Below are 24,625 nucleotides of genomic sequence, written 5' to 3'. Positions count from 1 at the left end.
TCTCTCTCTCTCTCTCTCTCTCTCTCTCTCTCTCTCTCTCTCTCTCTTTCACACGCTCTATTTTTCTTCTTCGTTCAATTCTACCTCTTGCTCTCGCAAAGTTCAATAAAATCAATATTTTTTTCCGGACATTAAGTTCCTTTTTATTAAACAATTTTCCATCCACACACACACTCACACACACACATAAACCGACTGTTTATTGTTGTTGTTTTTTTCATCGTCGTTATTCGGTCAATTTCTCATCTTGCGTAGAAAAATGATGATTTGTGCGTATGGTATGTGGTCGGTCCGTTGCGGTATGAGTAGTGTGGTTTGTTAACGAGCGCATGAGTCATACATTTCGAATTTCGAGTTTGTGCTAAAATCAATCAATTGCGATTGGATGTGGATTATGTTCCCCGCACTAAATCACTTTCATTAGTTCGACGATATTTTCTTCTCTTCCGCCGTTTGTTCAATTTTGTAATGTTTGTTTGTTTCCCCGTTTTGGATGTATTTTGATTTAGGTGGAACTGGCCCTGTGGGATACCGCTGGCCAAGAAGACTACGACAGGCTTCGACCTCTCAGTTATCCAGATACAAATGTCATTCTAATGTGCTTTTCTGTCGATTCACCGGATTCGCTGGAAAATATACCAGAAAAATGGACACCCGAAGTAAGTAAACGACAAATGGAAACGAATTCATTGCGAACAAACCTTTGAACTGAATTGCTAATCCGTCATTTCAATTTTAGGTTAAACATTTCTGCCCAAATGTTCCAATCATCTTAGTCGGTAACAAGAAAGATCTTCGAAGTGATCCAAACACAATTAAGGTAAGACGTCTACAATCAATATTTACCACCAAATCACACACACACACACGCACAACCCCTATGGTTTACTAATTTCGCTCACTCTTTTTCCATCCGTTATTCATCACCGCACCAAACGCAAACCATAGGAATTGGCAAAAATGAAGCAAGAACCAGTCAAGCCAGAGGAAGGTCGCGCCATGGCTGAAAAAATTAATGCATTCGCATATTTAGAGTGTTCGGCAAAATCTAAAGAGGGTGTTCGTGAAGTATTCGAAACAGCAACACGGGCTGCATTACAAGTTAAAAAGAAGAAGAAGGCACGATGTAATTTACTCTAAAAGAGTTGCACATGGAAACATATTACTTTTTTTGTCTTTTTTTTTGGAAAATTAACACATACAACAAGATTTTATAAAATAACATTAAAAAAAAAGAGAAAAAAAAACCAAGAACAACAACGTATTTACAACAACATCAACAGCAAGAAAATGAAATGAACCATGCCCGTAGTTCATGAAAGAGAAAGAAAACCACAACAACACTTTTTTTCGATTTATCGTTTACTTCTTTTTCTGTTTTTTTCTTTCTTCAATTGATTGATTTTGACCGACATTCACACATTCAGCGAAAGAAACAAACTGAAAATTTAAAAAAAAATTAAAATTAAAATGAAAGAAGAATGAAAAAAAAACATAAATTAATAAATGAAACAAATTTAAACGTCATTTTGATTTGGTCAATTTTCTCTGGCCACGAATGTGTCAAAATCAAAGTGTGATGTAGGTGCCTCTGCTAAATACTGCTACTACTGCAGCTACAACAAATTCTTCATTTTAATTTTTCCGAGAATCCAACTCTTTTTTTCTTTTCTGAACACGTTCAACAAAAACAATTAAATGAAACAAACAAATAAATGATTAAAAAAAAAGAAGAAATTATAATAATAATAATAGAGATGAAACAAATTGAGCAACAAAAACAACAAAAGTAAAAAAAATTTAATCTATTTTAGAATACATTATGATAGTTTTTTTTTCTTCTTTATCTTAACGTTTAATTAATCAATTGATAAACACACACGAAAATAAAACTACAACAACAAAAATTACAAAAAAAAAACAAATCTGCTAAGGATGGACAAAAGAAAGAAAGAAAAAAATCAAATTATCGAGAGAAAAACAAAAAAATGGATTTATTTTAAGTGAATTAATTCTAAACTGTAATAATTTTGTACACACAAAACCAACTTTTGTGGGACGACAGAATTTTTTTTAGGAATGTTTAACGCAAAATAAACAAAGGAACAATATTTAAAGAAAAATACATAAAGAAAAGAGAAAAAAAAACAAAATAGATAGACAAAAACTATGATTAAGTAAAATCAAATGAAAACAACACATTATTTCGCATAACAACAACAATAACAGCAGCAGCAACAAAAACAACAACAACAACCAGAAAATGAATCACCATCATCAACTTTCACCAGCTGAAGGAAAATCAAACTATTTGATGATTGAGAGTGCGCCAGAATATTCCAAAAACGTAGACAGGTTTAGGGACAAATTACACATTTGAACAAGTTCGAACACATTGTCATTCGCAAAAAACGAATTTCAACAACTTATCCCCCTCCTCCATTTCTTCGAACGTTTTTTTCTTTTTCTTTTGTAAAACAAATATAACATTTTACATTACACACGGTTTCTTATTTTTTTTTTCTCTTTTGTTCGACAAATTAAACAAATAACTAATTCAAAACCAATGAAAATGGAAAAACAACAAACAAACTGTAACTAGACAAGATGAAGAAGAAAAGAAAGCACATTACTTTATGCATATATTTTAAAGATAAAAAGATGAAAGAAAACTTTTTTATTAAGCATGAAAAAAAAATCAGTTGTATTTTTATTATAAATAATAAAGTCGTATTTATTATGTCAGTCCGAAATCGATTTTTTTTTTAAATCCGATTTTCTGTAAATCTGTTTTTGAGTTTGGTCAATTTATATTCATATTTTTTTTCTTTTCAAAGAGACACAAACAAACAAACACACACTAAAAATCGTTTATGTTAACTTTTGTTCAATTCTAAGATAACTTCTAACACATTTGCCTCGAGTGCATCGATCATACGGCAAAATAACAGGGACTATGTAAACATTCGTATGAATCAACAGCAATTATCGACTCTAATTTAATTGTTGGTGATTTTATTTTTGATTTGGCTGCTATACGGAATAAAACTGAATGTTGCCATTTACATTTCAAGTTGAATGTTTCGAAACGAGAGATAGAGAGAGAGAGAGAGAGAGAGAGAGAGTCTGTTGTTGAAAGTGATTGCCGAAAATAACAACTGATTGCATCCTGTTATTTTGATTCATGCCACAAGTGCACGTTGGCGAGATAATTTTTGTTATATATATTTAAATTGAGTGCTATAACAAAACAAAATCTAATCTAACATTACGTTACTCATTCAGGCATCTGAGCATGTTAACTAAATATTAATTGTAAAGAAATCATACATTTGGCTGAATTAAAATTGGGAGCATAAATGAAAGAGAGTTGCATATCCCGAATAAAAAGGGAGAGAATACATTATTCAAACAGTACATTCGCAACTTAAAAGGTCGGAAAAAGACTTAGAAAGAAGAATTCCATTTTGCAAACAGAGAGAAAAAAAAACATGTTTTCGATGAATAAATTTGAGTAAAACTAACAATTGTCTTCATTGCGTGCATTGCGACAGATAGAAAATGTATCGCGTTTTTAAAACCGAACGAGAGCACTTCGAATGAATGTTCGTTTTAGAAATGATTTGTAATTATGAAAATGAAACAATGCAGCAAAATGATATGTTCTCTTTTAATTCTAAGGAATCGACTGAACAAATTGATCTAGAGAAGAAGAAAAAAAAACAGATGATTAAGGTTTCAGTGAGCAACTTTTATTCCACAAGCAATAGAACCGACAATTTTTTCTTTCGCTCTTTTTTGTTGTTTTTTTTTATCGCAACACCAATGTTTCAATGCAAAAAGATAAGAATATTTTTACTGGAACATTTCCTACAAACACAGACACAACAACTAAGCTTCAATGTTGCTTTGCTTGATTCAACTAATTTAAATTGATTTAACAACAGAGAACATACTAGTATACACAAATACAAGGAATTGACAGAATTCTTCATACAGAAAAAGACGTGAATTGTGAGACTATGAAATGGAATAGGAATTTTTTTTTAGAAAGGCAATTTCACGTTGGAAGGTCAAAACAATTAAAAAAAAGTATATTTTAAATTTAAAAAAAAAAGTGCCTGGTTTGCGTAGCTATTGAAATACATTTGCTGAAGTGCACATGATACCCTTCCGCCGACATTTTTTTGAATTGATTTGGATTAAATGAAACCGTTGATCAATATGTTTCGTTTTATCCTTAGCCGATTGATAAAGTCATAGAAATAATCATGGGTGTATACATAATCCCAATTGCCATTGATGTGTTGACTTTTTTTTATTTTTCTTTTCTTTTTTTATTTGGTCAATGGATAATCACATTGTGTGTGCCACAAATCATCAATTCTTCGCATTGTCTTCTCCAACTCACAACAAAACTTATTTATTAGATAAACCGAGAAAATGAAATGATAAGCACATTTTCAACTAGTTGCTTCCAAATCCAGAGAGAAGATATCTGGATAATTGGCCATCAAAACGAAAGCAACTCATTTACTTAAATACTATGTAGAATGGTCATCCAAAAATAATTATCAATTGATACGATCGATTCGCGATAATTATTGCATATCCAAGAAAAGCTTGAGCTTCATTCATTTTGCGAAACTTAGTTTGTTCGCGATCGTCGTTGAGGTTTCATACAAAACGTGTAATTCAGTCGATGAATTATGCGCTAGCAAAAATTAACTGTCGAAAACGATCCCATTATTTCTTGTCATTTATTTTTTGTTCGCCATCGTAGATAACCAAATGTATGTATCTTTTTCTTTTCTCGCCGTTTTTTTTTTAAATTCTTTCGTTTCAAATGTAACTCATAGCAATTTGCTAGATTCATTGCTGTTTTCATACCAAAACTAAAATTGCATATTTGAGTCTTCTACAAACCGACATGTTAACAATCGAACAGTCTTAAGGTACAGAATGAAGAAATAATTATAGAGAAAAACAAACAACAAAAACTAACTAATCGAAACTGTACTGAATTGCATTAAATGAGCATTAAGCAAACACATACAACCACATATTTACTTAAAAATGTAAAAACACACACACCCACACAACATACCGATAATATAAACAAATGCAAGAGAGATTTTTTTACAGGAAAATCCAGAACATGAACACACAAAAAAATGAAATAAAAAAAGAACACTTTTTTTAAAACAAATTAACTAAAACAAACTAAATGCAATACAAATTTAACGATTTTCTATATAATCAATAAGCAAGAAGAAAAAACACTATATTAAGATAAATAACAACTGAATCAGGAAATGAAACCAGCTTTCAATTTGTTCTTTATAATTTTTACAATAAACCCCAGATTTGCCACACCAAACGTTCGCCACCAAACTGCATCCTCATCCCCGCAACCCCCATCCTGTACACATTCCGAACGTCCTCCTTTGTGTCAGTGATTCAACGAGATATAGACATTTACAAACAAACAAACAAACAAAGAAAAACATCTTTATTTGCATTATGTCCTGAATTTATTTTCATGTAATTTTAAGATGTTTTTTCTAATGAAATTATAATATTGACATACTGAAATACTGAAGAAATTCATATAATAAAAATGATGAAACTGAAAAAAAAAATTGTAAAAAGATCCACTGCATTTCAATCATTTCATTTTGTTTTCTACTATTCATTCATTCTTTTTTGTATTTGACTTTATCCCATTGAAGCGCAATTTCTCCTCACAGCAGTTTTTAAAAACCGATGGCATCTTTAGCGAACGAATCAATTTTCCCATGAACAATTGGTTTCTCATCATCGGATGCAAATGAACAATCGATGGCACCGCGACTCAATTTTATCAAATCATCGGAACTCAAGTTGAATGTATCACTAGCGATCTGAAGCTCTTTCGACAAACTCGTGCTAAACACACCAAAATCATCCGTCTGAAAAACAACACAACTTGATAAATGTTATAATGATAATAATGAAGCAATGCAAAGCGTACACATATCACAACTGGATGGCCATTTTTATAGAAGCGCCAAAAATGATGGTCAGAATATGTTGGCACCACACCACACAATAAATTGCTCGTCAAACAGCATTCTAAGGCGATTTCATTGTTCTTCAGTAGAATTTCCTCATTTTCACCTAGAAATAAAAAAAAACGTTTCGATTTTTATTTTTTTCTAAATGATTAAATCATTGTTCATTTGTTGAGGCCCATTAAAAGATCTACATCAAAATTGTGCTCAAAATTTTCTCCATATCAGTATGGGTCACACAGAATTTTACTTCATTCCCAATTAACTGGCCAAAACAACTAACAAATCATTCAAAATATGTCAATGAATGTTTGATCAAGAAAAATGAAAATACCTTTGATAAATGTTCCATGGCCAAGTCGATGCATTCCAAATTTGAGCATCGCACTTATTTCATCTTGATCGTCAATTTCGCCACAGTGAAGTGCCAATTTCAATCCAGTCTCCCTGGCCTTAGCGAGAATGGGTTCGAAATCGGAGAATTTCTTGGATGCTGGATCGCCACTCAAATCAACACCACACACAATGTTCGGATGTAATTTGGCATATTTACTGGCCAAGGAGCCATTCTCTTCAGCTGATTCGATACTTTCACGGCGGTTTATCGACACGATAAGTTTTACCAATATTGATGGCAACTGTGACTTCATTTTCCTGCCATGTGACAAATCGATCAGATAATAAAGGACAAAAAAGGGATACAATTCATTAATACTTCAATCATATCCAATAAGTAAAGTGTTAGAAGTCACAAGAAAAATATTTAAAAGTAATTACAAGATTGTGTCGATCACAGCCATTATGTACTCATCTTTGGTCATTTTCATTGTGGAGCGTGGTGTTGATCTCAGTTCAACATAAACCACATTATCATCACTGAAATCACGGATAACGCACTCAGTTGCCAGTGCAACTGCCTCTGGAGTGTCGGTCAGTTCGTGAGCATATTTGAACTTTTCGAAAGCACTGCAAAAACAATCCAAAATAAACGATAATGTAAAATCAATCATAACCATGCGAAATTACTCAATTAAATCCATTTTGGTGAGCAGATGATATTTTTCAGTGTGTTTTGCGTCCGTTCCATATTTCAATTGGCTAAGTTTACATAGTGTCTCATTGGACAAGGATCCATTGATATGAGCATGCAATTCCTGATAGAAAAAAGTAAAATGAATTCGGTGCTATGAACATTAGAAGAGAATGCGAAAATTTACCACTTTCGGCAATTGTTCAATGAATATTTCCTTGTTTGGCTTCATTTTGATTCGTTTCCAAAATCTCCAAATGTTGAACACAATTCATCAAAATGCAAAATGCAAACCGAAAAATTCTGACATTAGCGCGCCGCTTTTGACATTTCAACACAGAGCATTGTCAACCAGTGTCTACTTAAACCAATTTGACAGTTGAGCAGCTCTTTTTGTAGCTAAACAAAAACCGACCGTTTTTTTTGACAATACCGCTCATTTTGACATTTCAACACAGCGCACTGTGAACCAGTGTTAAACTGAACCAATTTGACAGTTGAGCAGCACGTTGTTTTCGCAGCAAAACAAAATCGACGGTTTATATTATTTAGCAAGAGTTTAGTACTATAGCGATCGAAAATCCACACAATGGATACAAACGACGAGGAATTATTGTCGATATCAAGTAATTCGATGTCGGCTAGTGATGAATCCGCTATTCACAAACCACACGCAAAAAGAGCGAAAAAAGGAGACAAACGAAAAAATAAATATCCCGTACGAGTGGCACATGTTCCGAAGCGGATATTTGAACACGTTCACCGAAGAGTAAAGAGAAACAAATCCGTTATCGATGAGAAAATGCAAACGTTGGAGAAAACGAATTGCAATCGCTTTATTCTGAATCAAATTCAAGGTGACAAAATGGAAACAGTCAGCGCCGAATCGACGACACGTTTGATGTGGGAAATGAAAGAATGTCTACAGCGTAGAAAGTATGGTGATTTGGCCAAATTGATCTCAGTATTCACAGAAATTCCGGTTGAAAAGCAACGCTGGTATCCAACATTACTCAAATATTGCTTGATTGTATTGATGTACGATCCGTTGGTACAGGGCACCGACCACATGGACATGTTTCTCGATGGTGTGATGGGCTGTCGCAGTGATGCAGACAAAAGGGAATTTTTGGAAGACATAAATCGACTTCCAACTAACATTCATGTCACAAAGTACGATAATCTATGGACGGAATATCCAATTCCGAATCAATTGAACACCGAAACTGTGGATCAACTCTGTGAAACACTCAATAAACGAATCAATATCAAAACAGACGTAGACAATAATGATGACGAATCAGATATTGATTTTGATTCCGATTGGGAAACATACGATGAAAACTCGAGCAATGACGATAACGAAACGACAACTGAACCCGAAAAAATCTGTGATTTTAATACACTAATGAACCAATTTCTAAATAAATGAAAAACCAAAATAAAATCACTTTTTTGTTTTATTTCTCGATGTATTTTCTGGGGATTGCTAAATATATGATTTCCAAAATACTTTGAATACATACAAGTTATTGGGCATTTTTCAATTGTTTTGTGTTCAATCGATTTAATGAAATTTGATTAAGACACTGTTTGCAATTGTTGTCAGTTTGGAAATAATTTCAATCATTTGACTGGAAACTCAACTGCTGCCTACAAACATCGTCAACACCCCATTGAAACGATCTTAAGCATTTCTTCGGTGTAAAATTAAAATTATTCACAAAAATGAAATTATTTGCAAAAGAATATTTTATTTATAGTTCAATGGTGGATTTTCTTTCGAGTCTTATTAAAACCAAATAAAAATTCATTTTCAAATTGAAAGTTGAAGAATATTAAACATATTATAATGGATAATTGAGTAGAACATCTTGTCTGGCCAACTCAAGCAACATAGGATCGTCGAAGAATTTGTTGATAGACACATCTTCTGATAAGCCTTTTCGTCGTCGTGTCTTTATCATGAACTCTCGTGCCAAATGTGTGGCTGGCTGTGGTTCGAGTGGTCGAATTATGATGCCCTTATCCAGTGGATCACCAGGAACGATCTAAACAAAACAATAATAATATTAGATTGGGTATTTCATTCTGAATATGTTTCTTTCTATCGTCTATAACTCACCTGCCAGTGATGAAATACGGATAAGCAGAAGGCTTGTCCTTGGGTGTGCGTTCGGAGATCGGTTTCAAATCCAAATGAATCGATGGCGGGAATGAATGCTTTGATTACGTACAATGGTGATCCCGAGATGGGTGCATCCTGTGTCACATGACCTCTGCGACGTGCCAGCACTGTATAAACGGCTGAAACACAATCGGCCGGCGCTTGTACTTCGACAAAATTATACGGTTCCATTAATCTAGGTGTGGCCATCAGAAACGCTGAATAGGCAACACGACGAGCGGTTGGAATGACTTGGCCACCACCACGATGCAGCGGTTCATTTGCAATAACTGCATCCAAAATCTTAAATTTAACATTTCGAATTGGCTCTTCGCACAGTGGACCTTCACGTGTTCCCCACTGGAAGCCTTGTACAATCGAATCCTTAACAGCACCCAACAGGTTTTTATCCACTTCAGACGGCAGTGTGTCATCAACCAAAATATTTGGACCGGCATTATCTGGACCAAATGCCCAAATCGAACGTGCGGCGAGCAAATCCCAATCGTAGTTCACTTGGAAAAATTCGCCCAAACGTTTCTTATTCCAACCAATTGATACGACCTCATTTTCAATATCTTCGGCCAAACCCTTTTCCAATGGTTCGGCAATCATTGTGATTTTATTCTTTTTGTTTGGCGTTTCGGCGAAACATTTCAACGAACTGGTTTCGACAACTGTTTCACAGAATGCAACCACTGGGTCGGCCACTTTGATGTCGATTTCAGAATACATCTTTCGTAAATCGTGCATAACACAATCTAAATACAATTCTCCAGTTCCAAGAATAACATGTTCGCCAGACTCTTCGACTCGTGTCGATAGTAGTGGATACGATTTGTTAACTTTACGTAGACCGTCCAACATTTTTGGCAATTCTGATGGGTTAACCGGTTCAACGGCGATTTTAATGATACTTTGTGTGTTGAATTTAAGCGGTCGGAAAATGTACAACTCTTCACTGTTCTGTGCTTCGGTTATGGTTGAAGTTTTCACAATGCATTGATCGATACCTTCGATCAGTACCCAGTTGCCAACCGGTACACGATTCAATTCCACTTTGTAGCGGGCTTCATAGATCCAAAGTCGTCCAACTTGCAGTACACGTGAGTCTTCTTCATCCATTAGCGAATAATTCTCACCCAACACTCGAACCTCCTGACCGGCATACAGTGTTCCACTCATGACACGAGCTAAAACCTATTTTGATTATAATCATTTTCAAGAATGTTATTCGAAAAGATTTAAATGTGATATTTAGGCAGCAGAAGCTTTGTAAAAACAAAATGCCCGAAAATGGCACCTACTTGAAAGAAAGTGCAATCATCCGTTGGATACATTTTTGAGCTGTGAACCATCAACGCACCATGCTGATCACAATTGACCATACCATCGTACATGGTGCCATATTTTGGACCGGTGTACACATGATCCACTTTGTTTCGCGCATTATCCAGTGGCGATTGTATGTGCTCCACGCACATTTGAACGAAACCACTAAAATCGCCAATGAATCGATTGCAAATCAAACGTAGCAGCGGCCGAATGTTACACTTCATTTCTTCTTTCGTCACACGAATCTCCAGCTCAGACAAAGTATCAAGGAGTGCAGCGTCAACGTCACCAACAACCTGAGCGAATAGCTTGTACAGCGGCTCAAGGATGAATTCAACAAAACTGCGTTGTGCCGAATTGTGTGGTGGTTTCTTTGTGAATTTACGCCTGAAAGACAGAATTTGATAAATTAAGAAATGGATTCCATGAAGAGTTGATAGTTTCGAGCTATGCTTCATAAAGTTGACATTCGATTCAAATTTCCGAGAAAAATGTCCCATAAATTATGGAAACTTACGTTTTTGGTTGGAAGTAAACGTCACCCCATAAACGTTTGGCAAAATCACTGTAGTTCACCGATGGATAGGTGTCTGTATAGAGTTTAGCAAACGATTTCAATGTAAAGCAAATGCCATACAATGAACTGGCAAAGCAAACATTGCCCAATACAGGCGACATCACCAATGGTGTCTCCTCTGTTGAATAGGTGCTACAGAGAAGAAGATAGTTTTCGATTAACATTTGATACAAATTTAATGGTTACTTGACCTGGCTTTTACCTTAAAATACTATTTACTTCTTCGATAATGTGCTTCAATTTGAAGTATGCATCTTGAGGTGGCAATTTCAATTCCAAAATCAGGCGATCAATCTGTAAGTGGATTATAGAATAAAATATAAGATTTTTCTGGTGAATTAACTCATTTAGGTGTCTCTTTCTTTGTCATCCGATTTTATCCAAATTTGCAGTCACTTAAATTAAATGGAAATTTTTCAAATAAAGCGAAATTTCAAGAGAATATTTTCTCTTTCCATTGAATCCAGCAACAATTTACCTTATTAATGCAAAGGGTGATGGCTTGTTTTTCCTGAACGGCATGTTTGAGCAATCGTTCCGTATTCAACATGACACCTTCGGCAGCATCCACAAACAATACGATACCGTCAGTGAGTCGCATCGATGCGGTGGTTTCATCGGAAAAATTCACATGGCCGGGTGTATCAAATATGTTCATCAAGTAGCTTTTTGCCTTGACGTCCTGCAACACCAGCGTGACTGGTGTTGATTTAATGCTCACACCGCGTTCTTGTTCTGTGAACAATGTGTCTGTATATCGCAATGCTCTTTCTTCGTTGTTTTCGAATTGTGGATGTGTTTGGCGAATAAGACAATCGACGAATGTGGTTTTGCCATGGTGCAAGTGACCAACCAGAGCCACATTCCGAATCAGTGTTGGAGTATCCATCAAATCAGCCAAGAATCTGCAAGTATAAGTTATATTTCATAAGCAACACATTGAATTGGTAGGGTAGAGAGATAAATTGATAATAAATCATTTAGCAAAATGAAAAGCCGGTGATATTCTCGCGGCAAACATACTCCATTTCATATGTTGTGTCCGGTAAATTTTGTTCTTTCAGCTGGAACTTCATCTTCTTCACGGGCTCAATGAGCGGTTTGTCCAGCGGTTGTGCATCTTCTTCTTGAACGATTGTCTCAACATCGGGACCGTACACCTCAAGTGCCGTTGGATAATATTTCTTATCTTCATGCAAAACAACCGCTCGTGATGCCTTTTCGTCATCAACTACATTATCGTCGTCTTCATCCATGGCATCATCCTACAAATACACACCACAAACGCATTGAGATTTGCTTGATAGAAAGAAAAAAATGAAAAAATGTACAGCAAAAACTTACATCCACATCATCTTGTGGCTCTTGGCCATAGATACTCTGATCGTCATCATCATCACTCTCTAAATCGGGACCAATGTAATTGCCAAATTCATCATAGAGATCTGAATCCATGTTGCAGCCTTCTCAATTTCCCTCAAAAAGTCAAGAATTTCGTCGGTGTTTTCTGTGAATGAATGTCCATGAAAAGCAAACGTTTATTGGATTTTGTTTACACCAGTTCACACTTAACCTCAAACATTCAATGGTTAAGCGCCCATTGTAAAACAATAGATTTTCAACATAAAATTGATAACATACATGCACTGGACACAATTTTCTTAGCACCAACAATCGAACCACGAATTAAAATATCGATTTTCCAATTTGTTTAGACCAATGAATTAATTTTCAATGCCGGTTTAATTCTCTTTCTTTTTCGACAAGACGAAGCGAAACACTTTCATATATAAATGCTGCTAGTTGACACTTCAACAAAAGCCGCATAGCGCCGCCTGGTGATATCTTTGACAAGGTTTGAATTGTCAACACAGCAGTGACTCAAGTCAAAGTCGCCAGTAAACATTGAGTGAATATTGAAACAAAAGTTATACCAATTTTTTTCTTCATCATAATCCAATAAAATACAAGGAATTCAAGATGCGACGAAAAGCAGGAATTGGTGCCGTGCATAAACAGAAGCTAGAGGCGGGGAAGTTTAAAGACAAAGGCACTGAAATACAAGATTCTCAATTTGAACAGATGACAAAACAAATGGAAGTTTTTCGTGAAAATTTGGAGGATTTTGCAACGAAGCATCGCAATGAAATTAAGAAAAATGCACAATTTCGACGACAATTCCAGGAAATGTGCGCCGCCATCGGTGTCGATCCGTTGGCATCTGGCAAAGGGTTTTGGAGCATTTTAGGCATGGGTGATTTCTATTATGAGCTTGGCGTTCAAGTTGTTGAAGTGTGTTTGGCACTGAATCATGTTACGGGCGGTTTGATGGAATTGGATGAACTGCGTAGACGCTTGATTGCAGCCAGAGGACAGAAAGCATCCCATCAGGAGATTACTAGTGAGGACATTCTGATGGCAGCAAAGAAATTGAAAATATTCGGAAATGGGTATGAATAACTGTGTAATGTGATTGATTCATTGGAAAAATTGGCAGATTTCATTGACACCAACCGTTTGAATCGTTTATTTTTTTTCCTTTAGATTTGTCGTGTATCCGATCGGTAGAGGCAAACATATGGTGCAATCAATCCCCGGAGAATTGAGCTTACAAGAAACAATGGTATTGACCACTGCATCCAATCAGGGCCAAGGATTTGTCACAATTAGCATGCTGATGAAGGAACTAGGGTAAATTGATCAAAGTGTCTAGCTCGACTCTAAATTAAAAACTGATCGATTTTGATTCTGTTTTTTTTTCATCCACAGTTGGAATGAATTCCGTGCAAAACAAGCGATTGAAAAAATCGTGGGCGAAGGTTTGGCTTGGGTGGACGAACAGGACGAAGAGAAGAGTTACTGGTTCCCAAGTTTATTCCCGAAACGAGAACAAGCCGCTGCTCAGTCTTAAACACTGTTATAATGAAATTTATTCACACTCTGTGTTTTTTCTTTTGCAAAATATGTACATATTTTTATAACATTTCGCAATATCAAATTATTTTTCAAGTCAAACTACATTAGCTTTTATTACGTTTCTGTAGTTCTTTGGTCAACTTTTGATTTTCAGCGATGAGGCGTGAGTTTTCCCTTTGAAACTGTACCAATTCTCTTTGCAGCCTCTCTGTCATTTCAGTGAATGAGTCTCTCCACCTAAAAGTGAGAATGAATCATTTGTATCCGTTGCAAATCAGAAAAATTGGCTTGCGAGAATTTAATGCAATGAATGCAAACTTACTTTTGCTTGAGATTCACGTTTTGAACCAACAGGTCTTGTAACTTCTTCCAACGCTCTTCTGATTCCCTGGAGATAAATGAAGTTCTAATTAAAAATCAAAGCATATTATGTAGTTCCAAATGCGGCTCTCTTTTATAAACATTACTTTGAGGTTGCCTGTTCACATGCGATCAACTTTTCATATGCCCTCAGCTTCATTTCGAGTTCCACCTGTGAACCAAAAATTCCCGAAAATTGTAAAATCAAAGCGCGATTACAAAATGGAATAAAGAGCTCACGATTGTTTTTGAGGCCGTCTGTAGATCGGTGTTGAGCGTTTCATTGGCAGACACGATTTTTGCAAGATTCGATTGCAATTCCTGCACTTGGCCCCTCGACAACTGATTATTTTTCGATAAAGTCTCTTTCGATACGATCAACTGAAAAATACGGTAAATGTTAGAGTTTAAAGTATTTGAGACTGGTGTTCGATTCGAATTTGAAAACCACACTTTTTTGATGATATCCTCCAATTTATGCATTCGTTGTGTATAATTGGTTTTTATCTCATCGATATTGCCTTCGACTTTATCGCCAGCCTCTTCCATCACTTTGCCTATCGTCAACGCCAATTGATCACATTCATCTGGATCGAAAAATAAGAATGAGTAATTGGTATTTAAAATTGATGAATTCAAAATGAAAAGTGTAAAAAATCACCTCGAATTTCTTTTTCACGTAGCATCGCCGCATTTTTCTCTGCCAGTGCCGTTTCGATCATCTGAAGAGCATCGTGCATTTTTGTGTGTGCTATCGATTCGCGAAGTTGGTATTGCTTGTGCAATTCACAATATGATTTCAATTGTTTTTTGTACGCATCTCGCTCCTTTCTCAGTTCAGTTGTTTCAAAGCGATTATCGCGCAACACGTTTTCCATATTTTTTAGTTGTGCCAGGACGTCCCTATGTTCGATCGTTAAATCTGATTGATGGAAAAAATATCGAATGTCAAAAATTGGCACTAAAAGCGATATATATTCAATCACCATTGTATTTTTTGTCCAGCGTTCTCATTTGGACTTCACAGGCGTTTTTACTCTGTTCTAAACTCATTTCGATTGATTTTCCTGAGTCTATTTCATGCCGAAGTTCCACGATTTTCTGCTCGGAAGCGCGAATTTGATTTTTTAACTGTGAATTAACGAAATATCAATTGTACGTTGCAAAGAATTGTCAATATTATTTCTAGCTCTATTGCTTACTTGTTGAACAGAATCTGGACAATTCGACTGTTTCAAATATTGATTGATCTCCGCTTCTAAATTGCATATAGTTTGCTGTGATATTTTCCATAAGTTGTAATAAGTCAGTCTCTCCTATGGTTGATTCGATGGAAATACGAATTTTGTTTGAAAGGTAAATGACTATGTGATTTAAAGTATTTCATTTTGAAGTGACAGTTAACGGCAAGATTTAGCGCGAATCATCGCGTCAATTTTGCAAACTCACAGTGTTGATATATTCAATTTGTCCTTTTAAATTATTGATGGCATCAGTGGAGATTTGTTTGTACGATTGATAATTGGCTTCGGCCTGAACAAATTTTTCATAGGCATCATCATTGCACGGTGCCTCATTTGACTTTACAATTTCGTCAATTTTCTGCCGCAATTTCTCGTGCTCATGCTGAAAGTAGACAGTAATCCATCGATTAAAATCGTGTGCAGTTCAATTGTTTATCCATTTGGTGTTACCTTATACAAATCTAATTCGTTCTCTAGTGATAAGATCAGCTCATTGTCCTTGCATCCACTAAATTATATTGAAAAATGTTAGAAATCAATCGAAAATTGGTCAATATCATCCAAAGAACGAAAAACTGTAATGATCGAGCAACTCACCACTCAAAAGTCATTGAACAAAACAACAAAATGAAATGAGAATGATTGAAATGTTTTTGCTGCTGGCACGCTTCACCCTTTTCCGTCACAGTTGAAATAGTAAACAAAACAAAACTAAGTGGCATTTCACATTGTGGCTGAATGCGTGGCATAAGCAAGTAACCGTTGCTATGGATATCGGAAATACAAAACAGCAAGTGGTATACTGTGCGGTGTGTTTGTTTTGTGACCGTATTCACCTAGATTAATTGTGTAACAGTGATCCCATCGATCAATCAAGACTAAGAAACAGAGTGTTTTGTGAGCGAAATGCCAATTTTTTCAAAAAAGTTCGATACAAAGAGTATACCACAACGGAGCAAACGAGATGGCAGTTCTGCACAGATTCAAGAGAAACTGGACGATTTTCAAGTGATTCAATTAAACTTGACGAATAAAAAGAAGTTAAAATTCGTCGATGGCATGTGGATTGTAACTCAGCAACCAGGAGACGCCGACGACATTACCGCGATGCGAAAACGTTTGCAAAAGCTAGAAGAGGAGAATAATTTGAATCAAATCAAAGTCGATATACTACTCGATATGCTCACCGAGAATTTATCCGAATTAAAAATACTTCGTGATAAATGAATTGTAGAAAACGCATAAGATAACGAATAAAATGATTTTGAAGAAATTTTCTCATTTAAACTAAAGAAATGTTGTGGGTGCTTTTTTTCTTCGTTCTTGTAAAGCGATCGGTGATCAAAATATTCATATTCCTTTTTTCATTGCAAATAAGCGCATTCTAATAGTTGTTCAATTTGCTTGTGAACATTCCACATTCTTCTGTTGTTGTTGTTTTTGTTCCGTCTTTGTTTCAGCAGAAATGATGAAATATCAACAAAAATAATTGCTGACTGTTAACCAAGCGGGAATATCATGCGTGTGCATTTCAGGAGGAACAACAAAAAATGGACAAGTGTGCCACGACCGAAAACAATTTGCAAGCAACGGCAAAAAAAAAATTAGCATCGCACCAAGCAATTCAATGTCAGGTGTTATCTAGTACTTTGATTTGTGCATCATAAACACAAAACTCACCAATATTCAGATGCAACACCAAATACCGTATTCAATGCCAACCCGAAAAATTCATATGTAAATATGTTTACACTATTTTGTTGCTGTTGCTATTGCTGGTTCTGTTGTTTCAGCGATGAAATGACAACGACAGATGGCGTTGGTTGGATTTTTTGTATACGTAAGTTTGGAATTGCAGAGAAAAAAGTCATTAGTTTCGTGTCAAAATACATTCTCTTTTGAGCGATTTGATTCATTCGTCATTTAAATCGAACATTAGCCAAATCGGATTGAAAGTGGCCAAACAAAGCAGCTGTAGCAACGAAAGCAATATAGCCAACACGAGAAATACACAGTGCTGTTTTTTGTTCGTTTCCTGGCCACAGTCAACATATTCTGTGATCAAAATTGAATTATTTTTTCATTCTGCTTTAAATATTTTGATAAGAATATCTTGCGGGTGAATTAATTTCATTGATGTTACGGAAAACCACTTTATCTACAAACAGCTCAATACACACATAGCTGAGACGGGGAGACAGAGTGAGAAAGACAGAGAGAGAGAGAAAGAAAATTATTTACAAAAAAACACACCATACGATCCAGCACATTCAAAAAGTAAGTAGAAAATGTAGTATTTTTCCACATATCTTGAATTCGCTGATTGGAAACTGGATGCATTTGCCTCAACAACAACAACAAAAAAGAAATACTGTTTCTAGAAAAGTGAAAATGAAAACAGTGTGCGTGTGTATATATAGTTGTATGTTTCGAATTTGACGTGAAATGTTTGTAAATGAAGGACACGAGCAAGTTCGAAATTTCAAGAGGCAAATCGAGTGTCCGGATTGGCAAAAGGGGTGAGCAATCGATGCCATTTACTTGCAATAACTATTTGGTATTTTAGTTCCGGTTATTACAAGTCTAAGTGCATGCCGTAGCCTTTTTTTCTCAGTCGCACTCATAGTTGATACTTGAATTAAGGTTATGTGATTTTGTGAAAGTCAATCGTCTCGATGGTCACTTTTTTTTAACATTTCCATATGTTTTCACATTTCAGATTTTTGCATGAAGTGTCGCACACAAAATGTAGTGTATCGATCCCGACGGTGCGGTGTATCATTCGTATGACCCAACAAGAAGAAAAAAAAGAGGACACACATACAATTCAAGTTTCCAGCAAATAAATCAATTCGCCAGAAAAAATAATAATTTTTGGTGAACGTGTACTGCACGGCTGATCGTAATTCGGTCAAGAGAACGGCACAAGTGATTGCGACTGGACCTTCTTTTTTTTTAAACAAGACCGAATTTCAATTTGTGGCGACTGATTACGTAGTGCATTCAAAATGGATCAAAGATATAATCGGCACAGTGAAGTGCGTGAATTGAAGTTGGGCTCGACATTCAACACACCAAAGCCGCGCACATCGTTTCACACATTGAAATATGATTTCAAGCCAGCCAGTGTGGATTTATCGAAATCAGCAACGTTAGATGTGAGCTCAAATAATCAAGTGACTGTAACGGTGCCGCATTTAGACTCATCCGGTGTGCCGAAAACGGTGTTCAAAGGCAATCAACGCAACTACACAAAAGAATGTGTGCTGATCATTGATAAAACGACGGGAGAAGTTACGATCGAGAAATTGCATCACAATATTCAAGTGAAGAAAACACGCAGTGAGACCAATAACAAATCATCAGCCAACTTCTCCTCACATCAAGCGAGTATGAACAATGCAAGTGGAAGTGGCGGTAGCGGCAGCAGCAGCGGCGGCGTCAGCAATGTTGGAGGTGCAAGTGCTGGCAGTGGAATAATGAGCGGCGGAATGGGAGGTGGTTCTGGAGGCAGTATTGGAAATGTGTCGGCCAGTGTAAGTAGCAATGCACCATCTCGACCGTACATGGAAAATAATACACAACGGAAATCGAATAAAACGCGAGTGTCGACAGGCATTCGAAAAAATGCACTCAGTTCATTTGTACCGCGTCATTCGCCCATCCAAGGATCACCATCATATCCGCATCATAAAAGTCCACAACAAGCGCCGGCTTGGAATGCAAACAATGGCCAATCAACGCTACCAAGTATCCCATTGATTGGCATGGACGATGATATTATGCCAATGACCAAACCAATCACGAATAATGTAAATAGCAGTCCGGCAGCACCAGCACCGCCACCACAACGAGCCTCAAACCTAGACGTACCACACCAATTTAGTAGTTATCACTCAAATAAACCATCGACATCATCGCCCAAACTGAATGCACCGTCAAATAATAATCGACATTCGCATTCGCATTTGCCACACTTGCATTCGGGCCATCACGGTGCCAATGCCAATGCCAACGCCAACGCCAATGCCAACACCAACACCAACCACAGTTCACACAATTCAAGTAGCCTTCAAAGTAGTAGTTCGTACGATAAAATGCAACAATCGCGACAATCAAGTAGTAGCCATCATCAATCTTTACCCAAGGATGAATTGACCTCGTTGGTCAGCGTCATGTCTTCATCTGACTCAAGTGATTCATCCGATTCGGATAGTAATAGTAATAGCAATAGTAGCGATTCGGATAGCAACAGCAACAGTGACGATGACAATGACGACGATGATGAGGGCATGAACCATCGGCCACAGCAGCAACAGCATCAACAAAACCAGCAGCAGCAACATCATTCAAATGCAATGCGCAAGCCAGTTGATAATGGATCACTGCCAGCTCTCCTCCTAGACGAAGATCTACGCCTATCATCGGCCTCATCTGATTCGGATGATGATTAGCAAAATGAACACATAATCAAACATCCCTACTCCTCCCCCGACCCGAATATACCGATTTTGTAATGCATATTTGTAATAATAATTTTCTGAGCAAAAGAGATGTGGAACAGTTCTTCCATCAAATCGAAGAATTGATTGTATATCACGAATTTTCTTTGTTTCATTTTTTTTTAATCATTAAGTTCTGTTTTTAATAATAATTGAAGATGTATCGAAAATCTAAGACATTTGTTGTTTTTATTCCAATTAAATGAGACAATGAGCAATTGGGCATTCATCAAAATTGGAGAAAATTCGAGAAAATTCCAGACAGATAAGAATTTAAAGTGAACTGATCCGGGCTGGTTGCAGCTGAACCGATCCGGGCTGGTTGCCGCTGAACCGATCCCGTGCTGTCATAACATTGAAATGTCAAATCATCTCGCAGCTCAAAATAAACTCTGTACACAGCACCTTATAACCGAATCACAATTTTCATTGGACTCAGCGAGAATGAGTACTTTGTGGAAAAAATATGGACCGGTCCTTGTTCTGGTGCCGGCTATAGTTGGCATTCATTACGGCTGGTTTTTATTGCAACAAAATGAAAAATTAGTGCCAAAAGATCAACAAGTCAAAGAACAACCCATTGTCTCGGTAAGAAATATCGACTTATCGTCATGAATTCAGCTCAAGCCAAAGCATATTGTTGATATTTTATCTATTCTCCTCTTCTCAATTTAAGGCGGCGAAATTATTTTACGAACGGATTAAAAACATCGGAACAAATAGCAGTGCCAGCGAAAAATAAAATGGAATACTTTGCTTCACAATTCAATCTACTTAGTCGTATCTTTTAGTTTTATTTTTGAAACATGAATACTTCATCAACAACAACAACAACAACAACAAAAATTATCGTAATGTGAGAATTTGAGTTTATCCTCGCAATTATATTTGTTTATAGAGATGAAATAAATACAAATTGAAAACATAAGATAAAAAATGCCGTAATCAATACAGCCATAGAATTATTATGTAAATATTGTTTCAAAACAAGTATTCGGTTTATTTTACATACATAAAAATTCCTTCGTTTTCGTTCAAACAATGGCTTATTTAAGAGTACAATTTCGAAATTGTAATTAGAATCGCATTGCTTTAGCGTACTCGATTCAAAGCAATTGAATATTGGCTTTGGCATAAAATGGATCAGTTTAAGCGAAACGTCAAAACACACACACGACACCAGACGTATAATTATATAATAAAAAGTAAACAAAATTATACATGTTGTTATCAACGAATCACGACCACAGAGAAAAAGGTTAAAGTTTGAGTTTGTTCAAGAGCAAATCATAACAATAAAAATCGAATGGACATGACAAGGCATGAATATTGTGAATAGTCTCCAGACGATGCAGGTCGTTGTTTTCATGCTATTATTGGTGACCGAGAGAGGAACATACGATAATCGAATACTTTTTGGCAATCGATTGTACCACCAGTCGATTTTTGAATGAATAAAACAAAGAATCTGTGATAAATTTTTGTCAATGAAAGTGAACTGAAATCCTGTTAACAACAAGTAAACAATGTGAATCGCATGTGTATATTCATTATGATCATTGTGTGTTGTCATTAGCATTTGCTTAATTCAAATCATGTGCCGAAATTTGTTTTTTTTGTGTTTTATTTACGGTATTTTCTGATCACACTATAAAGTTTCTATAAATAGATTACGACAATTTTATACGCTTCGGTTCAACGCATGGTTGTTTTTAATCCCTTTACTTAAATTGTTAAGAAGAAAATTGCAAGAAGTTCGTCGATGTGTCATTCAGTTGAAAATTTTGCCTGCTAATCATTTTGTAAACAAACTAAATCATTTGCTTACGATGCAGTAAACAAATCCAGCCATTTATAGAATCAATTTACGTGTAAATTTTAAGAAAATTTAATTCAAATTGGATACATATGACGTGCAGTAAATGTAAACGCCTAAGTAATATTTTGCGGGTGTTGCAGCAGCAAAATCGTTGATTGACGTTTAGCTGACTCTGTTCATTTCATCATAATAATCATTATCATCTGATTCAGTCAAATTGTCTCAGCAAATACTGTGTTTATTTTCGTTTATTTTTTTTTCTCTTTATTTTGTTATTGTTATTACTTATTTTTAAGGAACGTCGTTTCCCAAATTTTTTGAAAAAACCCAATAAGCAATTCAATTGTAAGCAAAAAATGCTAAGAGAAAATACACAAATACCAAACCACCAACCGTCAACCAATCATGAAGTCAGAAGTAAGTATCTGAATAATTCAAAACAAAGTGTAACATTTTAAGCAATGAAACACAATTCTAAACTATGAACGAGTTGAACTTGGAACATTGAAGTTGATTCTAGAGTAGATTTTACATGTTTTTTTTTCTTTGTGGCTCAGTTTCAGATTCTGTAAAAGCGTCAGTTAATACTGTTGCAATAAATCTATTCTGTGGCGCTCTAGCGGGTAGCGTGGCAAAAACTGTTATCGCGCCACTAGATCGGGCTAAAATTAATTTTCAAATTCAGTAAGTTGAATGCAATTTTATAGACCGTTTACTCTTTCACTGTGTGCGTATTAGGGATTTCAAAACGATTATTTCCCTTGCAGCAAAGATATTCCCTATTCCTTTCGAGCAGCAATTTTATTCCTCCGGAACACGGTACATAAAGAGAGCTTCTTTGCACTATGGAGAGGCAACTCGGCGACAATGGCACGAATTATCCCTTATGCAGCTATCCAATTCACATCGCACGAACAATGGAAGAAAGTGCTGTCTGTAGACAAAGACCAAAGGTACGCGAACACCAATTCAACTCATATGGAACATTTGGCTAATCTTTCTTTCTTTTCTATTAGCACCAATTGTCGGAGATTTTTAGCCGGATCGTTAGCTGGAATAACATCACAGTCATGCACATATCCATTAGATTTAGCTAGAGCACGAATGGCTGTTACGGATAAATACACCGGTTACAAGTAAAAAAATACGAAGAGTTATTCTTGATTATATGCATACCAAAAATGACTTTGAATTTAATCGATTTGAATATTCGATTCACAATTTAGGTCACTACGACACGTATTCGTAAAAATTTGGGTTGACGAAGGGCCAAGAACTCTATTTCGTGGCTACTGGGCCACTATTTTAGGTGTTATTCCCTATGCAGGCACATCGTTTTTTACATTTGAAACGTTAAAGCGTAAACATTACGGTGCATACCACTTGACAAAGGAAATATACTGCTTTATACTAGTGCCAATTGCTAATGTTTTTCATGTAATTTTTCAGAATATACGGGAGAAAAGAAACCGCAGCCAATTTATTCGTTCTGTTATGGATCGATGGCTGGCATCTTAGGACAAACGGCCAGTTACCCATTGGATATAGTTAGAAGACGAATGCAAACGGTTGGAATGATGAAACTGCCACCGAACAACTATCGAACAATTTTGTCTAGCCTCAGATTTATTTACAAGTATGTGTTCAATGGTTGTCATCCGAGAACAACTGCAACGATTCATCATTTTTTAGATTTGATCTAACTTTTTTTTTTTGCATTGCTCCGGTAGAAATGAGGGTGTAGCGCGCGGATTTTTTAAGGGATTGAGCATGAATTGGGTGAAGGGCCCCATAGCTGTTGGCATCAGTTTCACCACATTTGAATACTCCAAAGATTTTATAACCATTCGCTTATCGGTGTAAAGCTCATTTAGACGATAAAAAAAAAATCGCAGTGCCTAAATATCTATGAATGCCCTACAACATGCTTGACTGTATACATCAAATCGATTTTCTATGTAATTCAAAATACGTACAACAGAAGGTGTCGACTGGATTGATATAAAATTTCAATTAAAATTTGGATATTTTTTTTGGCTTTGTTTACCATTTTTATTAGATTCGTGATTTTTTTTCTATTCAAATTTATAGTAGAGAGAAAGGAAAAGCAAATAAATTGTTGATTTTATTGAACTGACTGAAGGCAATATTACTTATAGTAATCTGATATGATATTGAGCTTTGATGTAACTGCTTATGCTTTAGCATCAAATTTAGCAGTATTGTAGTACAAAGAGAACAAATAATGTTAATGCTAAATACCAAAAAAAACCCAACTAAATGTTGACTGGCAATGTGCGTGTTTGAATAAATGTTGAATTTTCATCGAAAAGTTCAAACAATGTGTAAAACAAATGTTTTACTCGTTTTTTCTCCTGCTCTGTTCATTGATATTGTCCATACCAGAACACGTTGAGCGCTAAATTTGAAACGAAACAAAAACGAAAATCACTTGAACACATGCACCAGCAACACTACCACCATCACCCCGTCAATGAGTGCGGCGACGAGCGACAAGCGTACGAAAGAGACAAACGGATGGAATATTCAAGGCCAAATAAGTGAATCGTAATGGTACCAAAGTGTTACAGCTGTCAAATACACAACGGTATGACTGAGCTA

The 24,625-nt window shown here is 35.9% G+C and overlaps 9 protein-coding genes across 18 annotated transcripts in view; 4 read left to right on the top strand and 5 right to left on the bottom strand.

Moving 5' to 3' along the window:
• LOC129578822 (ras-like GTP-binding protein Rho1) overlaps nt 1-2,753 on the top strand; it is an 8,758-nt gene extending 6,005 nt beyond the window's left edge. For all 8 annotated transcript variants that reach the window (XM_055467989.1, XM_055467987.1, XM_055467990.1 and 5 more), the window contains 3 exons: nt 510-659; nt 740-820; nt 949-2,753. In XM_055467989.1, the coding sequence (XP_055323964.1) occupies nt 510-659; nt 740-820; nt 949-1,140 (423 nt within the window). In that variant the 3' untranslated portion in view covers nt 1,141-2,753. The remainder of the gene's footprint in view (nt 1-509; nt 660-739; nt 821-948) is intronic.
• LOC129578778 (mediator of RNA polymerase II transcription subunit 14) overlaps nt 1-24,625 on the bottom strand; it is a 310,854-nt gene that overhangs the window by 112,632 nt on the left and 173,597 nt on the right. The window lies entirely within an intron of this gene.
• Nucleotides 1-24,625, bottom strand: part of LOC129578805 (uncharacterized) — a 298,644-nt gene that overhangs the window by 112,632 nt on the left and 161,387 nt on the right. The gene's annotated exons all lie outside the window — the stretch shown is intronic.
• On the bottom strand, nt 5,431-7,438 carry LOC129578814 (adenosine deaminase-like protein). Its single transcript, XM_055467971.1, has 6 exons — nt 7,271-7,438; nt 7,080-7,207; nt 6,831-7,019; nt 6,388-6,707; nt 6,014-6,159; nt 5,431-5,951 (listed from the first exon to the last, which is right to left on the bottom strand). The coding sequence occupies exons 1-6, from the start codon at nt 7,313-7,315 to the stop codon at nt 5,757-5,759; spliced, it is 1,023 nt and encodes a 340-aa protein (XP_055323946.1). The 5' UTR covers nt 7,316-7,438; the 3' UTR covers nt 5,431-5,756.
• LOC129578784 (116 kDa U5 small nuclear ribonucleoprotein component) lies at nt 8,818-12,985 on the bottom strand. The gene is made up of 9 exons (XM_055467892.1): nt 12,804-12,985; nt 12,507-12,669; nt 12,186-12,427; nt 11,641-12,067; nt 11,365-11,456; nt 11,103-11,294; nt 10,558-10,972; nt 9,209-10,450; nt 8,818-9,134 (listed from the first exon to the last, which is right to left on the bottom strand). The coding sequence occupies exons 2-9, from the start codon at nt 12,615-12,617 to the stop codon at nt 8,931-8,933; spliced, it is 2,925 nt and encodes a 974-aa protein (XP_055323867.1). The 5' UTR covers nt 12,618-12,669; nt 12,804-12,985; the 3' UTR covers nt 8,818-8,930.
• LOC129578820 (vacuolar-sorting protein SNF8) lies at nt 13,143-14,177 on the top strand. The gene is made up of 3 exons (XM_055467982.1): nt 13,143-13,612; nt 13,707-13,853; nt 13,932-14,177. Exons 1-3 carry the CDS (start codon nt 13,143-13,145, stop codon nt 14,071-14,073), a joined length of 759 nt encoding a protein of 252 aa, XP_055323957.1. The 3' UTR covers nt 14,074-14,177.
• Nucleotides 14,096-16,519, bottom strand: LOC129578801 (uncharacterized). Of its 3 annotated transcripts, XM_055467938.1 has the most exons (11): nt 16,280-16,519; nt 16,133-16,190; nt 15,888-16,064; nt 15,641-15,754; nt 15,425-15,569; nt 15,100-15,360; nt 14,892-15,025; nt 14,679-14,819; nt 14,546-14,610; nt 14,401-14,484; nt 14,096-14,315 (listed from the first exon to the last, which is right to left on the bottom strand). In XM_055467938.1, the coding sequence occupies exons 1-11, from the start codon at nt 16,429-16,431 to the stop codon at nt 14,183-14,185; spliced, it is 1,464 nt and encodes a 487-aa protein (XP_055323913.1). In that variant the 5' UTR covers nt 16,432-16,519; the 3' UTR covers nt 14,096-14,182. The 3 variants fall into 3 exon arrangements, with proteins under 3 accessions (XP_055323913.1, XP_055323911.1, XP_055323912.1); XM_055467936.1 differs by having other exon boundaries at nt 14,679-15,025; XM_055467937.1 differs by having other exon boundaries at nt 14,401-14,466; nt 14,679-15,025.
• LOC129578836 (protein chibby homolog 1) lies at nt 16,589-20,766 on the top strand. The gene is made up of 2 exons (XM_055468022.1): nt 16,589-17,959; nt 20,392-20,766. The coding sequence occupies exon 1, from the start codon at nt 16,589-16,591 to the stop codon at nt 16,907-16,909; it is 321 nt and encodes a 106-aa protein (XP_055323997.1). The 3' UTR covers nt 16,910-17,959; nt 20,392-20,766.
• Nucleotides 18,061-24,358, top strand: LOC129577742 (ell-associated factor Eaf-like). Its single transcript, XM_055465242.1, has 9 exons — nt 18,061-18,201; nt 18,402-20,135; nt 22,179-22,420; nt 22,561-22,687; nt 22,771-22,956; nt 23,020-23,139; nt 23,230-23,375; nt 23,453-23,639; nt 23,734-24,358. The coding sequence occupies exons 2-9, from the start codon at nt 18,691-18,693 to the stop codon at nt 23,864-23,866; spliced, it is 2,586 nt and encodes an 861-aa protein (XP_055321217.1). The 5' UTR covers nt 18,061-18,201; nt 18,402-18,690; the 3' UTR covers nt 23,867-24,358.

Source organism: Sitodiplosis mosellana, unplaced genomic scaffold, assembly GCF_009176505.1.
Source record: "Sitodiplosis mosellana isolate CC-2019 unplaced genomic scaffold, AAFC_SMos_1.0 Smas_scaffold_6226, whole genome shotgun sequence".
NCBI classification, from domain to species: Eukaryota; Metazoa; Arthropoda; class Insecta; order Diptera; family Cecidomyiidae; genus Sitodiplosis; species Sitodiplosis mosellana.
Note: the sequence above shows the minus strand (reverse complement) of the source record. Positions and strands in the feature narration are given on the sequence as shown.

Bases quoted from the DNA above. Each gene is read 5' to 3' on its own strand.
- LOC129578814 (XM_055467971.1), bottom strand. From the start codon at position 7,315: ATGAAGCCAAACAAGGAAATATTCATTGAACAATTGCCGAAAGTG. The intron at 7,020-7,079 runs GTAATTTCGCAT...TTGTTTTTGCAG, and splicing joins ACCAAAATGGATTTAATTGA to TGCTTTCGAAAAGTTCAAAT. The intron at 6,160-6,387 runs GTATTTTCATTT...TTTTATTTCTAG, and splicing joins CCATGGAACATTTATCAAAG to GTGAAAATGAGGAAATTCTA.
- LOC129578784 (XM_055467892.1), bottom strand. From the start codon at position 12,617: ATGGATTCAGATCTCTATGATGAATTTGGCAATTACATTGGTCCCGAT. The intron at 12,428-12,506 runs GTAAGTTTTTGC...GTGTATTTGTAG, and splicing joins AGCCACAAGATGATGTGGAT to GATGATGCCATGGATGAAGA. The intron at 12,068-12,185 runs GTATGTTTGCCG...TTATACTTGCAG, and splicing joins GACACAACATATGAAATGGA to ATTCTTGGCTGATTTGATGG.
- LOC129578820 (XM_055467982.1), top strand. From the start codon at position 13,143: ATGCGACGAAAAGCAGGAATTGGTGCCGTGCATAAACAGAAGCTAGAG. The intron at 13,613-13,706 runs GTATGAATAACT...TTTTTCCTTTAG, and splicing joins TTGAAAATATTCGGAAATGG to ATTTGTCGTGTATCCGATCG. The intron at 13,854-13,931 runs GTAAATTGATCA...TTTCATCCACAG, and splicing joins ATGCTGATGAAGGAACTAGG to TTGGAATGAATTCCGTGCAA.
- LOC129578801 (XM_055467936.1), bottom strand. From the start codon at position 16,431: ATGCCACGCATTCAGCCACAATGTGAAATGCCACTTAGTTTTGTTTTG. The intron at 16,191-16,279 runs GTGAGTTGCTCG...AATATAATTTAG, and splicing joins TGTTCAATGACTTTTGAGTG to TGGATGCAAGGACAATGAGC. The intron at 14,485-14,545 runs GTAATGTTTATA...ATTTTTAATTAG, and splicing joins TGTGAACAGGCAACCTCAAA to AACTTCATTTATCTCCAGGG.
- LOC129578836 (XM_055468022.1), top strand. From the start codon at position 16,589: ATGCCAATTTTTTCAAAAAAGTTCGATACAAAGAGTATACCACAACGG.
- LOC129577742 (XM_055465242.1), top strand. From the start codon at position 18,691: ATGGATCAAAGATATAATCGGCACAGTGAAGTGCGTGAATTGAAGTTG. The intron at 20,136-22,178 runs GCAAAATGAACA...TAGCTGACTCTG, and splicing joins TCTGATTCGGATGATGATTA to TTCATTTCATCATAATAATC. The intron at 22,688-22,770 runs GTAAGTTGAATG...TTTCCCTTGCAG, and splicing joins AAAATTAATTTTCAAATTCA to CAAAGATATTCCCTATTCCT.